At 45.8% G+C, this 17,902-nt stretch overlaps 1 protein-coding gene across 7 annotated transcripts in view; it reads right to left on the reverse strand.

The window, feature by feature from the left end:
- Positions 1-17,902, reverse strand: part of MTUS1 (microtubule associated scaffold protein 1) — a 282,742-nt gene that overhangs the window by 70,056 nt on the left and 194,784 nt on the right. For all 7 annotated transcript variants that reach the window (XM_075347095.1, XM_075347097.1, XM_075347096.1 and 4 more), the window contains one exon: positions 10,046-10,254. In XM_075347095.1, the coding sequence (XP_075203210.1) occupies positions 10,046-10,254 (209 nt within the window). The remainder of the gene's footprint in view (positions 1-10,045; positions 10,255-17,902) is intronic.

The raw sequence follows: 17,902 nt of genomic DNA on the forward strand, positions 1-17,902 counted from the left end.
ATTCATTCCCATGTCAATGGAATCTTTACATTATACTGATATTTACTACCCTCGTAATTGAAATTTACATGCTAAAAATGTCAGTCAGGACCTGCTTGTATTGCCGTACAAAGCAGCACCCGTAATGTTACCGTCAAATCATTGTTATGAAGGAATCGATCACACTTCTTGTATAATTATTCCCAATACATATAAATTTGCAAAAAAAAAAAAAAAAGGTTGCAAAACCATTATCTGTAAATATGGCCTAAATGCAACTTATCGGTTGAACCCAGCAGTCTGTACTCCGTGCACAGCCGCAGTCTCACATTTTATATGAACTACTTTCGATTAAGACATCCCTAAAGGGACGCTGTCACCAGGTTTTTGATACATCATCCAAGAGCAGAATAATGTAGGGGCAGAGATCCTGATTCCAATGATGTGTCAATTACCAGGCTGCTGTCAAAATAAGGGTTTTATCTGCGGCAGATATAGCAGTTCTCTGAATGCCAAGCCCTGTATAGCCCCGGCCACAACGATTAGCAGCTTTTTGTGTACACTGTGCAGAGGCAGAAAATGGACAATCAGTAGTGAAGATGGGTTTATCCAGAGCTCGAGAATAGAGTACTACATGGCATTAGGTTTACTAGTCCCTTAATAATAATATCTGCTGATAAACAGATTTTATTAAAAGCTGAATCTAGAGAAGAAAGGAGGGCGGCACTTCACAGTGGGATTCTGCAGTTTTAATCACTTTTTTGTAAACAAGTTACAACATGAAAGGGGAGAGGGAAGTGCAGGCACGCCGGACAACGACCATTTCGCGAAACGGCCGTTGGGAGTGCAGGCACGCCGGACAACAGCCGTTTCTCGAAATGGTCGTTGTCCGGCGTGCCTGCACTTCCCTCTCCCCTTACATGTTGCAACTTGTTTACAAAAAAGTTATTAAAACTGCAGAATCCCACCTTGAAGTGCCGCCCTCCTTTCTTCTCTGGATTCAGCTGATGATCTACTACAATGCTGGCTGAGCACCACCCGGGACTGATGGAAGTCCATTACTGAGCACGATTTCGGTCTGTGAGTAAATGTTTGGAGCTGCAGTGCCCAGATGTTTCTCCCCTTTTTTTAGATTTTATTTAAACTACACTAAGTAGCCCAGTAAGTGGCATCGCTGGGATCAGGGTCTCTGCCCCTACATTTTGCTGCTCTAAGAAATAGGTGGCAAAAACTTGGTGACGGATTCGCTTCAAAATAATTTTGACTATTTACAGTTAATGCCATTCAACGGTAAGTGTCCTATTATTAAGCTAAGGGAAATATTAAGATGAATATGGGAAGTTTTATTCTTTCTTCCGCCCGATCGTGTGTTCTTAACAGGGAGAGGGGAATAAGCTGCTGCCAGATACCTATGGTTGGCCGACTACTGCGAGATGAGAAGCATCAAATATTCCAGACCATTTCTTTGACCAACATTTGAGGTCGGAGGAGAGTTGGGACACCCCTATACACATAAGATGCCACAATCAGCAGGCTTACCTGAAAATCTAATGTGTATGGCCACCTTGAAAGGAATCAGTCACCAGGGTTTTGCCCCCCATCTGAGAGCAGCATAATGTAGAGCCAGAGACCCTGATTTCAGCGATGTGTCACTTACTGAGCTGTTTGCTGTCATTTTGATAAAATCAATGTTTTCTCTGCTGCAGATCTAGCAGTTATACAGAGCTCATGAATATGCTGGACTACCTGGCAGCACACCAAGTAGTCCTCTAATGATAATCACTGTTCAAATCAGCAGAAGATCAAAATATCTAATTAGCAGCCCAGTAAGTGACATCACTGGAATCAGGATCTCTGCCCCTACATTACACTGCTCTAAGATTAGGTGGCAAAAACCTGGTGACAGGTTCACTTCAAGAGTGCGGACATTGTACAATGCACGGTCTTTTCTTGTTAGACTATTTACACAGTTCTGCTAGTGCTGATTACACAAGTGTTCAATAGTTGCACTGTTCTAAGAAAAAGAAAAAAAAGAACACCCATTAGTAAATATAACCGGATCGCTCCTATGCCAGAAAAGCAGGAGATGGTCAGTAAACATAAGATATGCTAAAGGCCCTGATACACGGATGAAAGTTGGCTAACCGCACATATTTCTGTGGGTTATTAAAATATACGGTACCCTCTAACGTCCCTCGATGTCGGGGAAGAGAAGGATCAGGCTGTTGAATTTCGATGCCAGATCCCTTTATTTCCTATAGCAGCAGCTTTCTCCTCTCTACCTGCTGAAAACATATGAACACTTGGACGAACTGAAGGCTCTATCTATGTTGGAGTCGGAAACGATGGTCGTGGGCTTTAGGAGGACAATGAAATCAGAACATAAAAAGGAGCTCACTATCTACACTGGGGATCTTTAAATGAAGAGTGCACAATCACAGGTTGAGACTATAGTGGAGGATAAAGGCGGCGTTACACGCTACGATTTATCTGACGATCTCAGTAGGGATGTGACACGCCCAGATCGTAGTTACGATTTGCCGAGATCGCACATAGGGAGTTTATTAGCGGTCATACATAACTATCTCATAAGTGAAGCAAAATCGTTCAGCGATATATTGTTTGACCAAGGCGGTCGTGTGGATGTTGTTCGTCGTTGGCAGGGTGCCAAACGTATCAATAAGTCTGCTGCGATACAAACGATGAACAATATTTTGAAAGTGAATGACGTGTCAACGATCTTCAACCTATTTGCGATAGTTCGGAGTCGCACATAGGTGTCACATGCAATGATGTCGCTAACGATGCCGGATGTGCGTCATGGAATCCGTGACCCCGACGACATTGTCAGATAAATCTTAGCGTGTAATGGGGCCTTAAGGCTATATTCACACAATTTTACCCCACTTTCGGCATATCAAACGTATTGGTAAGTCCCCAGTCACCTAGGCCAAGAATATGCCTCCGTATACTACTACTGTGGCCTATGGATGATGCGCTAAGGCTTTTCTATTTGGCACATATGTGATGCCATCTTTTTCTTTTCTGGTAGAGCCCCTTGTTCCTGATGAGGAGCCAAAAGACCCTTCTGCCACAAAAGACAGGTATTATAACTAGAGTTGAGCAGACTGTTAATAATCCGGGTCTGGGTGCGGGTGGTCAAAGAAGTCCGGATCCGATCCGGAGTTCGGACCAATATAAGTCAATGGGGGAGCGGATCCAGGGACGAGAGAGAGTGAGAGAAAAAAAACAAAAAAAAAAAAGTCCCGAATCCGGATCGTGCAGCCAGATACTCTGGTCCGAGTTGGACCCGGATCGGACGCTGAAACCGCGCGGATCCGGATTTTTAAGGTTCGGATCCGCTCAACACTAACAATAACTACTGTAGTGCATTGTAGGCGTCAGATCGGGTTACAGACTTTACCTTTGGGTCCAGGAGCTTCCAGTTATCAGGTCTTGGACAAGCTTACAAAGTCATCACACCACGTGATTGAACAGTAAGAGGGAGTGGTCCAATTTTGCCTATTGACAATTTTAAAGGGAATATCACATCTGGCAAACCTGACCAAGCCTCCACATTTCTATTTGAAAAACCTCAATTCTTCTCTGTAAATTGAGTTTAGCGTGACACGGACGCTCTGTACAGTACTGGCCGCTCTCACGGTACAGTGTCCACATACTACTTAGCGTACTATAATAAGACCCTCGGTTGGCTTCTGTCCAGTGCATCAGTTTTCACCACAGATCAATTTGCTCATGCCCTACCCAGAGCTATCTAAAATTAGATCTATGAAAGCTACCACTCAATCTACTGTAATCTCTGTTCTAAGATTGAGAATAAGAATAAAAAAGAAATCTAAAGAGCCAGTCCATCATAAACTAACAAAAACACAACAGTAACAATTAGTGCTATCCTCACCCACTATAGATACACAAGAGTTAATCAGACACATGAATCTCACGCTATGATATTGGGTTACAAGTCACCGTGCTCACTGAAGCCATTGGACTCCAATGGAATTCCTGGACTGACCAATATAGAAACCCTGGAGAGCCGCAAAGCCTAGAGAAAGGGAGAAAGGGTGCTGGAGGCCGGTAACCCAAGGCGCCAGTCTGAGGACAGGGGTGGAGAACGGCAGAAAAAGGTGGAGTCCGTGCCTATGATTGCTGTTAAAATGTCATTCACAGGAGGACAACTTCTTTGCAATGCTATAGGTCTTATCTACAATAGTACGACCAGGAATAACGTACCAAAAATGTAATTGAAAGTACATGGAATATTTGGAAGATTCAGACCTGTACATTAAGAAGTCAAAGAAAACAAAAATTACCACCTCATTTTGTCCATAGACGTGTAAAGTAGCTCTACAACGCAAAATCGCCTCTGACCACTATCCAAACCGGTCAGTGCTCAAAACAGAACTATTTTTTATTACTAATCCTAGCTACAAAGAAAGAAATCATGTCCAGCTGACAATGACATGGGCGCTGTTTTATATCATCACAATCTGCAGGATATCACATTCATCACTGACCGCCTCTCTGATGAGTGAAGACCACACAATCACATCATCTCCTCAAGGTATCACACGACCTTTGTAATGAAATTGCTCGGACACAGTCCTATTTTATTGAACAGCAAACAGTGGAGGGAAGTTCACGCTCAGTTGTCTAGTTTGGAAACCCGTTTTTCAAAATCAGAGTTGATATTGGGAAGGATGGTGCGAGTGCTCCGCCGCAGTGAAGACCAAACCGGTCCTGTTTAGTTTTACATGAACAACCCCATTATATAGAAAATGGCTATTAAAGATTGATAGAGTTATTCAAATGTACCATGTGACAAAGCAAGGGAGTATTTACTGCACACAAGACATGGCACGAGAGCAGTGTGGCAGGGGCTTTATAGGGAGAGCACCAAAACTTCTCCATACTTATAGGTGATGTTCAGGAAAACGTTACCTGAAGCCCTGATCGTGTATAAAACAAACTCACCAATACTCAGCCAATCACTGAGCCCAGTGCTTTCTGTTGTCTGCAGAGTTCTTCAGTTCAGTGATTACAGCACACATCACCGCTGCAGACCATGACGCCACCGCTGCAGACCATGACGCCACCGCTGCAGACCATGACGCCACCCAGGCAGTCTAAACAAAGGCGAAGAGGCAGCACTAGGCCACGACAGGAGTGTATCTGGATTTATGGTTTTACACACATGCAAGTCTTTAGAATTAAAAAATAAAATGAATAAAAATGCATTCCTGGACAACCCCTGTAGGCAGGTCAATAAGAGGATCACAGATAGTGATGGAGGACGGTGTCCTATAATTTTTACAGGTATTTCTCCGGATTGGGAAGCTCTTCTGAAAACCCAACAGAAAAAAACATTTGGAGGTCCTCTTTGAAGTAAACCAAAAACCGTGCACATCCTGGTCCTCTTCATAGGCAACATTAATGCCAACTTTAAATGGACAGATTGGATAATGCCATTAACCTGCAGATATAGGGTTAATCTAAATGTCAATAGCATTATAAGGCCCTGTGCGCACTAGAAAACGGAATTTTCTTAAGAAAATTCCGCAGGGTCTGAAAGATTACCACACCCGCGGTAAAAAACTGCGGCAAACTGCATCCGAAAACCGCATGCGGTTTGCCGCGGTTTTACCGCGGTATTGCCGCATGCGGGTTGGTACATGAGCTTTAATGCATTCAATGCAATAAAGAACATTGAAAAAAAAAAAATAATTTCCTTCTGAGATAGATACAGATAAATAGATAAATAGACAGATAGAATAGATAGAAGGATAGATAGATAGATAGATAGATAGAGAGTCCCTGTGAGCACACTCTGCATTTCTCCTGAGCGGTAATGCGTGTTTACATTACCGGCCGTGGGAAATGCCCTGTGGTTACCTCTGCTGTCTCGCTGCGAGGCTGCATTCAGCGCCGTGTGTCAGTCGCGGCTGGATGCAAGCATCGAAAGACGTGGATTACGCCGGAGCTGTGTGTTTCGGGGGGGAGGGGGGTTAATAAAGCGGTGAAGCAGGGGCTTTTTTGTGTTTTATTTAAAATAAAGGATTTTTCGGTGTGTGTTTTTTCACTTTACTTATGGGTTGATCATGTCAGCTGTCTCAGACGCTGCCATGATCAAGCCTGAAGGGGGGGAGTGGAAGGGGGGGGGTGGAAGGGGGGAGTGGAAGGGGGGGGAGGGGGAGAGTAAGGGGAGGGAGAGTGGGAGGAGAGAGTGCAGTATAGTCAGGATCCAGTGAAAAATGGTATTTGGACGCAGCTCAAAAACGCTACAAGTAGCTTTTTTGAAAAAAGTTAAAAACTGCAAATCGCTGGACTTTCACTATGATGCACGCAAACACATGTGAACACATGTTGACGCAAGTCCATTGAAATGAAGACGCATTTTCACTGGATCCGTTTTTGCGTTAAAAAAAACAGTCATGACGCATGTTAAAAAAAAAACGTAGTGTAAAAGCAGCCTAAGGGGAGGGACTAACATGGTTCTTTCACTCAAAGGTCTACATGGCGGTCACTTTTTCTCTTATGTACGGGAAGCATGGTAATTCAGTGTTGAGCAACCTTGCTTTGCTCAGACCAGGAGTTTAAGGGGTGCTTCACACACACAGCGAGATCGCTGCTGAGATCGCTGCTGAGTCACGGTTTTTGTGACGCAGCAGTGACGTCATTAGCGATCTCGCTGTGTGTGACACTGAGCAGCGATCTGGCCCCTGCTGTGAGATCGCTGCTCGTTACACACAGCCATGGTTCGTTTTTTTTTATTGTTGCTCTCCCGCTGTGACGCACAGATTGCTGTGTGTGACAGTGAGAGAGCGACGAAATGAAGCAAGCAGGGAGCCGGCGTCTGGCAGTTGTGGTAAGCTGGAACCAGGATAAACCTCGGGTAACCAAGGTGGTTACCCGATATTTACCTTCGTTACCAGCCTCCGCCGCTCTCACGCTGCCTGTGCTGCCGGCTCCTGCTCTCTGCACATGTAGCTGCAGTACACATCGGGTTAATTAACTCGATGTGAACTGTAGCTAGGAGAGCAGGGAGCCAGCGCTAAGCAGTGTGCGCGGCTCCCTGCTCTCTGCACAAGTAGCGACGTTATGATCGCTGCTGCGTCGCTGTGTTTGACAGCTAAGCAGCGATCATAACAGTGACATACAAGGTCGCTGTTAAATCACAGAAAATGGTGACGTAACAGCGACGTCGCTGTCGCTATGTGTGAACCCAGCCTAAATCCCACCAAGGACATGGAGTTTGTATCTTCTCCCTGTGACTTTACACCCACACTCTATAGACCTACTGATCGGGAATTTAGATTGTGAGTATCAGTAGGGACAGTGATGATGAGGTCTGTAAATCCGTGTGAAACTAAGAGCCATACAAGTAACATGTTATAAATCTGTACAAGTCTCCAGCACAGGACTCCACATTTAACATAACACCAACCACAAACTAAGTTACAGTAGTATTTTATTAATCACAGATCTGGAGCGCACAAGTCATCTGATCACTACGGACAGCTGCTAAGTGTGCAGACACCAAAAAACAAAGTAAACACGGGCCAGGACATTTATCTTCCTTCTCCCGGTTTCCCGTTTCCTCTGATACACTGAACCTACACCCACTCACACTTTTACACATGGTTTGTTGTGGCAACCAACACTCCCAACGTTTATAGGACGCTGTCCAAACAAATCAGCTAATCTACAAGACCGGCTAATAAGCCAGAGATGCCGTGTGTCACCCACCGAACACATACCAACGCATTTCATGCCTCACAAGAAATAACTAAGGCAAGTAATGTGATTAAAGATCATAGGAAAGATTATCCTGGAGGTAGACTTTATAGTAATAAAGGTCTGAGAAGGGAACAGACTAGTGCTAAAAAAAAAAAAAGAAAAAAATCTTATTTAGCTTTAAATAGTTGCAAAATCACAAATGCACAAAAGTGAAGAATGGGAAAAGAATTAAAGGGAACCAAGATCAGTAGTCAGCAATAATGACGTCACAGGTTTTGCTGAAGGAATAGAAAATTATTCAAGGGAACCTGTCAGGTGCAATATACACCCAGAAACATGAGCAGTTCTGGGTGCATATTGCTAATCCCTGCCTGACTGTCCCTGTATCTAGTAGCATAGATAAAGAGATGTTTAAAAAAAAAAAAGTATTTCTAAAGATCTTTTATCTTATGCTAATGAGTGCAGGGACTAGTTATATCCCCCAACTAGTCAGTCCTCTTCGCATTTTAGCAGGCCCACAGGGGTGTACTAACATGCTATTCAATTCAGCACCACCAGCGATGATGCGTGTACCTGTGTTCGCTCTTCTGAATGCCGGGCACTTCCAGTCATGTGCACTAGACCTCTCTGAAGCCGGGACGCGTACACCTAACTTCATACTGCGCATGACCGGAAGTGCTGGGCATTCAGAAGATCTGTCACAGAAAAAAACACAAGTACATGCGTTACCGCTGGTGATGCCGAATTGCATAGCATGTTAGTATGCCTCTGTGGTCGTGCTACCATGCTAAGAGGGCGGACTAGTCCGTGGATATAACGCCCTTCAGACTAGTCCCCGCACTTATTAGCATAAGATAAAAGATCTTAAGAAATTCTTTTTCTAGAGATCTCTCTATCTATGCTACTAGATACAGGGAGAGTTAGGCAAGGATTAGCAATATGCACCCAAAACTGCTCATGATACTGGGTGCATATTGCACCTGACAGGTTCTCTTTAAAATTATAAATGTCCTAACGAATCAGAAAAGAAACGACGGTCATATGTGACAAACTTCCTCTAAGGGAATGTGGCATTAGAAAATTACCCATTAAACAAAATATTACGTACTATTCAATATTCGATTCATTCTTCCAGTACTATACAGATGGCTTTTCAGCAATCTCATTATCACAGGCAGAATTACAGGCGACACCTCTATATACAGTAGATAACACAGGATGCTCCATTCACAATAGGTGATGTTACAGATCACCTCCTCCCCCTCCCTTCCCAATAAGCTTAGTCTTAACCTAATTTGTGCATGCTCATCATATACAAAAAAGAAGAGTGATGAAAGTTTGACTTTCTTATATGGCCTAGTGGTCAGTGTGAAAATAGCAAAATTTAAAAAAAAAAATAATAAATATACATTTAACATAAAAACATGACTGTCTTAAAGCAAACAGATCATTTTCTGAGGAGACACGCTCTATAAAAGCCCTAAGGCCATGTGCACACTGAGTATCTGGTGACCATTTACTTCAGTATTTGGAAGCTAAAACCAGGAGTGGGTGATAAATGCAGCAGCGGTGCCTGTTTTTCTATTCTATGTCTCCTCTAATTGTTCCACAACTGGTTTTGGCTTAAAAATACTGAGGTAAAAAAACTCCCCAAATACTCAGTGTATGCGGCCTTACAGACACTGAGGTAAAAACTCCCCAAATACTCAGTGTATGTGGCCTTACAGACACTGAGGTAAAAACTCCCCAAATACTCAGTGTATGTGGCCTTACAGACACTGAGGTAAAAACTCAAATGCTTAGTGTGTGAATGTGTCCTAATGCACACCAGGAAGTTTTCTCCCAAAAATAGTGCCGCACCTGTGCTCAGCTGATGTATGGTATTGCAGCTCACTTAGCCACTTAAAACATGGCACAATCCATGAACGAGCGCAGCCCAATTCTGGAAGAAGACATCCACGGTTCCCCAGCCCTGCATATAACCCATTCAACATGGCTTCTCTTTGGTGAGACAGGACAGAGAATTGTTCTGTAGACGTTGGGCTCCGTGTGATGGACCTGGCCTGTCCAGACCACTACACAACAATGGTTTCCATTTACTTAAAATATGCAGCATCCAGAATAACATTTTTCTTGCAGTGGCCTATAGAGGGGAAACATCGGGCCAGATGAAGTTCGTATGGTGAGAACAGCTGACGTCAGGGTCTAGTGCGGCCAGCGGCCATGTGAAAAGGGGCTTTCCACAAGTCATTTTATTTATCTCAGTACTTTATTTTGGGCAGAAGATATGACCTCACAGGCCGCAGCTTACCTGGTTGATCACATGCTGGATGACCACCGTGAGCGCTTCGAACCTTTGATTCCTGCTTGTAAGCAAGTTCTTTAGTTGCTGGATGACGCCACTCTGCTTCTCACATATTGCCTTACACCGGACCAATTCAAGAGCTTGGGCATCGACAGGAGGAGTCTGTGCCTGGGTGACCGGTCCTCGGGGGCTCGGCTTCTGCTTGCCTTTGTCAACTAAAGACAGAAAATACTTTGGTTAGAGATGGAAACAAGAAGGAGTCTAATGCATGTGCAGCAGTGATCAGCTCTGCGGCTTACTCATGTAGCTATGAACGGCTACACAGCTCAGAAATCCATAACTTTCGCTTCCAAGCCCCCTACATAGGCACTTTTCCATATACACAATTAAGTCTGCTGAGTTAGGATAAGTGCCCACTGTGTGGTCCATACAGTCAGGATATATGTGGCCAACAGTAGCCACAGCCAGGATAGAGGCCGTGGCATCAGTCCTCCGTAGGAACCCATTGTAAACACATGTTGCATAGTATAGGTTTTATTTGCAATCGCCCTCTGTATAGGAAACCGATATCTGGATACATGGAGGCAGAAAGTACAAAAAGTTATTGAGGCAAACTGTAGGTGCAGCGCACAGGAGTAGAGTGCACATACTCTTATGCTGCAGACTTTACCCTACGCAACGCAAATTTTACCAGTACACAGGTAACAGAAGCGGATCCAGTCATGGACTGTGCACGCTCGCAGCGGATCAAAGACAAAATCAGAGACCGAAAACTTGTGAGAACAAATCTTTCAGCCACATTCAGACGTCAACGTTCGTTCGCAAACATTAAGAAAAAAAAACAAACAGTATCAGAATCATCAGTATTTTCATGTATAGTACTTTAGTATAAAACTAATACTTCTCCTATCCTTTGCAATGTTAATCACAGATAGTACATGGATGCATCTGTTTGTGGTGCGCAATTTTCAGACTCAGACTTGTACTGTTAATCTTCGGGCAGAATGCCAGTAAAGAAAAAGAAAAAAAAAAGGATATATGTATTTGTGATTTTTGCATGGATACTGTCCACACAAAAAAAAAAAAAAAGACAGACATGTGTCCCACCATGGATTATAATAGGTACGGGTTCTAACTGTAAAATCCCATAACACATACAGTGCCTACAAGTAGTCTTCAACCCTCTGCAGATTTAGCAGGTTTATACATTCGGAATTAACTTGGCATTGTGACATTTGGACTGTAGATCAGCCTGGAAGTGTGAAATGCAGCAAAAAAGAATGTTATTTCTTTATTTTTTTTTTTTAAATTGAGAAAAACGTTTATTCAGAGGGTCATTTATTATTCAACCCCTCAAACCACAAGAATTCTGTTTGGTTCCCCTAAAGTATTAAGAAGTATTTCAGGCACAAAGAACAATGAGCGTCACATGTTTGGATTAATTATCTCTTTTTACAGCCTTTTCTGACTAATTAAGACCCTCCCCAAACTTGTGAACAGCACTCATACATGGTCAACATGGGAAAGACAAAGGAGCATTCCAAGGCCATCAGAGACAAGATCGTGGAGGGTCACAAGGCTGGCAAGGGGTACAAAACCCTTTCCAAGGAGTTGGGCCTACCTGTCTCCACTGTTGGGAGCATCATCCGGAAGTGGAAGGCATATGGAACTACTGTTAGCCTTCCACGGCCTGGACAGCCTTTGAAAGTTTCCACCCGTGCCGAGGCCAGGCTTGTCCGAAGAGTCAAGGCTAACCCAAGGACAACAAGGAAGGAGCTCCGGAAAGATCTCATGGCAGTGGGGACATTGGTTTCAGTCAATACCATAAGTAACGTACTCCACCGCAATGGACTCCGTTCCAGACGAGCCCGTAAGGTACCTTTACTTTCAAAGCGTCATGTCAAGGCTCGTCTACAGTTTGCTCATGATCACTTGGAGGACTCTGAGACAGACTGGTTCAAGGTTCTCTGGTCTGATGAGACCAAGATTGAGATCTTTGGTGCCAACCACACACGTGACGTTTGGAGACTGGATGGCACTGCATACGACCCCAAGAATACCATCCCTACAGTCAAGCATGGTGGTGGCAGTATCATGCTGTGGGGCTGTTTCTCAGCCAAGGGGCCTGGCCATCTGATCCGCAACCATGGGAAGATGGATAGCACGGCCTACCTGGAGATTTTGGCCAAGAACCTCCGCTCCTCCATCAAGGGTATTAAGATGGGTCGTCATTTCATCTTCCAACAAGACAACGACCCAAAGCACACAGCCAAGAAAACCAAGGCCTGGTTCAAGAGGGAAAAAATCAAGGTGTTGCAGTGGCCTAGTCAGTCTCCTGACCTTAACCCAATTGAAAACTTGTGGAAGGAGCTCAAGATTAAAGTTCACATGAGACACCCAAAGAACCTAGATAACTTGGAGAAGATCTGCATGGAGGAGTGGGCCAAGATAACTCCAGAGACCTGTGCCAGCCTGATCAGGTCTTATAAAAGACGATTATTAGCTGTAATTGCAAACAAGGGTTATTCCACAAAATATTAAACCTAGGGGTTGAATAATAATTGACCCACACTTATGTTGAAAATGTATTAAAATTTAACTGAGCAAGCAACATAACTTGTTGGTTTGTAAGATTTATGCATCTGTTAATAAATCCTGCTCTTGTTTGAAGTTTGCAGGCTCTAACTTATTTGCATCTTATCAAACCTGCTAAATCTGCAGGGGGTTGAAGACTACTTGTAGGCACTGTACATGAAAAACGGAAAACTGCCCTTACCAGCTTCTGCAAATTTCCAATAAGCCCAATACTGATTGCCAGATTGTCAGATTGCGTAGGAGCTATATTTCTAAGATTTCATCCAATTGCAGCTAAACAAGTGTCATGTGCGCAGACCATGGTCCTGTATGCAGTCATTTTTAGTGGGACTCGACGAAATCCTCGAATGCATTAAACATTCAGATGAAACCTCAATGAGGCCAATGAATCGAGCAGTTCAAATCCACACCACTTTCACTTTTTTCGGAAAGTGTCAATTTCAGGACAGTCCCACAATCGTGTCTGCTGTGTGTGTCAGCAGCTGAAGAATGGACACCGATAAGGAGTTTATTCATCTCATTCTCTGGTGCATAATGATGAAACCGCCAATGCACTGCAGAAACCCAGTGTGTTCATAGCTTAATAGAATCAGAATGAAAAAACAAATCATTACCATGCATTGTCCACAGATGAAGATGGTTTCCATAATATTTTCTGGAAAGAGTGTCTTTCTAATGCCAGACAATATTATCTCCCTCTCCCTGTGCGTCCGCCTCCCTGTGCGTCTGCCTCCCTGTGCGTCCGCCTCCCTCGCTCACTCTATATATCTTTGCAGAAAGTGTTGGCATCTTTGAAATTTCTCCAGAAAATGAAGTCTTTCGCTGATAAATTATTTCAAAAACACGTTTTCTCAAAACACATTTATTTGCTTTGCGTGTATTGTAGTAACACTAAAAAAACTGTATATAATTTCACACAACCCCAAAAATGAGCTATACACAACTGTCACCTTCCAAAAATTTTGGGTTAACTTTTTTTCAAGCATAAATGCGACGCCCTGGGCAAGGCAGGGGTCACAGGTCATAACACCACCACCACACCCTACACCCCGGATAGGTATGTGACGCCCTGGGCAAGCCAGGGGTCACAGGTCACAACATCACATGCACCCCACATTCCCGGCAGGTACACCTAGGCTAACCTAAAATCCTTGTTGCCTTCCTCCAGGGGCTGATGTCCACACCAGGGGGTGGGCCAGGCGGTGGGCTTCGCCCACCGAGGAGTTCACAGCCCTGGAGGCGGGAAAACCAGGCAGTTTTAGCTCAGGCAGAGCTTGAGTGAAGAGCAGATAGAGTTTGGAGGAGGAAGTAGAAGGAAATGGTAAAGGAGGACAGTAAGAGTGGTGACAAAAAAGGAACAGTTAAGCAAGCCTGAAGTTGGTCCGGGTGTGTGCCCCGGACTGAGACAGCAAGGTCAGCAGACGGCGGTGATAGTCTGCAGGGGGACTGTGTGGAGGTTGCTGGAAGGACCGCGGACGGGTGGTGACCCGGCGGTACCGGAGCGGTATACGAAGAACAGTCAGCACCAGGGCAGGGGCCTTTCGGATCCCGGCAAGGCTAGGAGTCGCCATAATTTGCCAAATCCGTCAGTGAAGGGGACCACCAGGTCTCCTAACAACCAAGTCCCGATTGAAGGCAACAGTCCGACCGTTAAGGAGAGACACCGCCACCGCCAAGGCACCAGTTTCCCAGGGCCAGCGCCTGCGGGCAAGAGAGTGGCTCCTCCGGCTCATGTCCAGGTCGGGGAGCGGGTAACCGGTGGGAACCCATCGCTACCAAAAGACTTTACATAGGTGCAGGGAAGAGGCCGTCACCGCTAACTGCAGGGAACATCAGCACCGTAACCGTCCGAGGGACCCGTCCAACCAGCAGTTTGTTTACCGAGAACTGTGTCGTGTTTACTGGCTGAGTGAGTACCTCCGTGCCGTGCGGCACAGCGCTGTCCCTGCGCCCCTGCACCTCCACAGGCCCCATACCCGCCTGTCCACCATATCAACCCCATCACTGGGCCCCGGGACCACCAAACCCCCTACCCACGGAGGGGCAAATCAACAACTGGCTGCTCCATACCATCACTCCCGGGCTCCCCAGACAGAGTAGCGGTGGTGTCCACTTAATCACCACAACCGTGGGTGGCGTCACGGACAATAAACTATCCCAAAACCCAATCCCCTTTCACTCACGGGCGAGGAGCGCCGCTCGAGTCCCCGGGATCCGGCCCATCGCTCGAGCCACCGAGCAGCAGCAGCAGGCCGCAGAAGCCGGACGCGAGCAGTGGGAGAGCGCAGCGTCCCCTCCTCCGCCCGCGACAGGTACATTAAAGCTACACCAAAAATCCTTGTTGCCTTCCTCCAGGGGCTGATGTCCACACCAGGGGGTGGGCCAGGCGGTTGGCTCCGCCCACCGAGGAGTACACAGTCCTGGAGGCGGGAAACCAGGCAGTGGAGTTGAGAGTTAAGCTAGGGAAGTGAAGGAGTAAAGATGAGAGTTGGAGGAGAAAGTGAGAGGAGCAAGTGAGAGTAGTGACAGAGAAAGTGACAGTTGAGAAAGCCTGAAGTTGGTCCGGGTGTGTGCCCCGGACTGAGACAGCAAGGTCAGCAGACGGCGGTGGCTGTCTGCAGGAGAGGCTGATCGGAGGTTGCCGAAAGGACCATGGACGGGTGGTGGCCCGGCGGTACCGGAGCGGTATACGAAGAGAAGCCAGCACCATTGGCAGGGGCCTTTCGGATCCCGGCAAGGCTAGGAGTCGCCGTGAATTTGCCAAATCCGTCAGTGAAGGGGACCTCCTGGGTCCCCAAACAGCTAAGTCCCGACAGAAGGCAACAGTCCAACCCAGTGAGAGAGACACCGCCACCGCCAAGGCACCAGTTTCTCAGGGCCAGCGCCTGCGGGCAAAGAGTGGCTCCTCCAGCCCATATCCAAGCCGGGGAGCGGGTTACCGGTGGGAACCCATCGCTACCAACATTTCACTAGGTGCAGGGACAGAGACAGTCACCGTCAACTACCAGGGAAAAGCAACAGCAGCCGTCCGTGGGAACAGTCTTTCCAGCCGTGTGTTTTACCGAGAACTGTGTCACCGTCTCAGGCTGAGTGAGTACCACAGTGCAGTGAGGCACAGCGCTGCCCCCGCGTCCCTGCACCCCACCAAGCCCTGCACCGGCCCTGCCATCCAGCATCCCCCACCTCATCACTGGGCCCCGGGACAACCACCCCTTTCCACGGAGGGGAGAACTAACAACTTTGCTGCTCCCAGTCACCGCTCCCGGGATCCCCATACAGAGCAGCTGTGGTATCCACACAATCACCACAACCGTGGGTCGCGTCACGGTCAAACTATCCCAAAAACCAAACCCCTTTTCACTCACGGGCGAGGAGCGCCGCTCGAGTCTCCGGGATCCGGCCCATCGCTCGAGCCACCGAGCAGCAGCAGGCCGCCGCAGCAGCGGCGGCCGGACCCGAGCAGTAGGGAGAGTGCAGCGTCCCCTCCTCCGCCCGCGACATATGTTGTTCATTCTAACTCACCTGTGGCAAGTAACAGGTGTGAGCAATATGAAAATCACACTGGGAACCAGATAAAAAGGTTTTGAAAACTAAAAATTGTTGAAAAGTAATCTCAAGGTTACAAGTCAGTCTATTTCAAGAGTTCTTGATGGTCCTTTGTCAACAGTACACAACATAAATCAAGAAGTTTAAAACTCATGGCACTGTGGCTAATCTCCCTAGACGTGGACGGCAGAAAAATATTTGATGAAAGTTTGCGACACCAGATAGTTTGGAACTTGATTGGGGCTGCATAGCCACCATCCAAAGAAATTCAAGCGGTCCTGCGGGCTCAGGGGGTATCCGTGTCAGCGAGAACTGTGTGTCCACATTTGAATGAAGTTAAACACTATGGCAGGAGACCCAGGAGGACCCCACTGCTGACAGACATGAAAAATAGCTAGACTGCAGATTTCCAAAACATACTTGAGGAAGCCAAAAGCCTTCTGGGAAAGAATCTTGTGGAGAGATTAGACCAAAATAGAACTTTTTGATAAAACAAATGATTCTACTGTTTACTGAAAACATAAGGAGATCTACAAAGAAAAGAACACAGTGCCTACAGTCAAATATGCATCATGCAATCTTAAGATTAGCTAAGGATTTTGGATCACAATGTGTCAGAAAGCTGGGTTTGCTTCTTAGGTCATGGGTCTTCCAGCAGGACAAGGACCCCAAATATACTTCAAGAAGCCCCACAAATGGATGGAAACAAAGGGCTGGAGAGTTCTGAAGTGGCAGACAATGAATCTGGATCTAAATCCCATTGAACACCTGTGGAGAGATTTTAAAATTGCTGTTGGGAAAAGGCGGCTTCAAATATGAGAGACCTGGAGCAGTCTGAAAAACAAGAGTGGTCCAAAATTCCAGGTGAGAGGTGCAAAGAGATTAATGATTGTTATAGGAAGCGATTGACTGAAGTAATTTATTCCACAGGGTGTACAACCAAATTGAGGGTACCAACAAGTGTCCAGACCATTTTTGGGGTTTTGTGTAAAATTATGTTCAATTTGCCCCCCCCCCCCCAGTTTTTTTTCTGTTCCACTACACACAAGGAATAAACATGTATATAACAAAACATGAGTAATTGCAATAATTGTCTAGAAGAAATACTTCATTTCCAGGAACACTTTCAAGGGTGCCAACAGTTTCGGCCATGACTGTGTATACACACACACATACACACACACACACACACACACATACACACACATACACACACATACACACACATACACACACATACACACACATACACACACATACACACACATACACACACATACACACACATACACACACATACACACACATACACACACATACACACACATACACACACATACACACACATACACACACATACACACACATACACACACACACTTTTATATTCTCACTGTGCAGCATATAGTCAGTGGTATTGGAGGCATACAAGCAACAATAAACCTTTGGTAACAAAATACAGTATGCCATAACATGGGAAAGCTTCATGCAGCGGAGTTCTTACATTACACAAACCTGACAAGTCTCTGCTCCATTGTGACACTGCTGCCCTCTAGAGCCCGTGTGTGTGAATCACAGTTACATTATTTTGCACATAGTGTGTCACCAGCAATCCCATCCCAGAAATCTACTCACTAGGAATACTGGATAAAGAAGGCACCTGCCACGGTAAACAGACATGCAGGGGTTTAGGTCATGTTCGAGACATCCACCAATATTCCT

Source organism: Anomaloglossus baeobatrachus, chromosome 1, assembly GCF_048569485.1.
Source record: "Anomaloglossus baeobatrachus isolate aAnoBae1 chromosome 1, aAnoBae1.hap1, whole genome shotgun sequence".
In the NCBI taxonomy this organism is placed as follows: Eukaryota; Metazoa; Chordata; class Amphibia; order Anura; family Aromobatidae; genus Anomaloglossus; species Anomaloglossus baeobatrachus.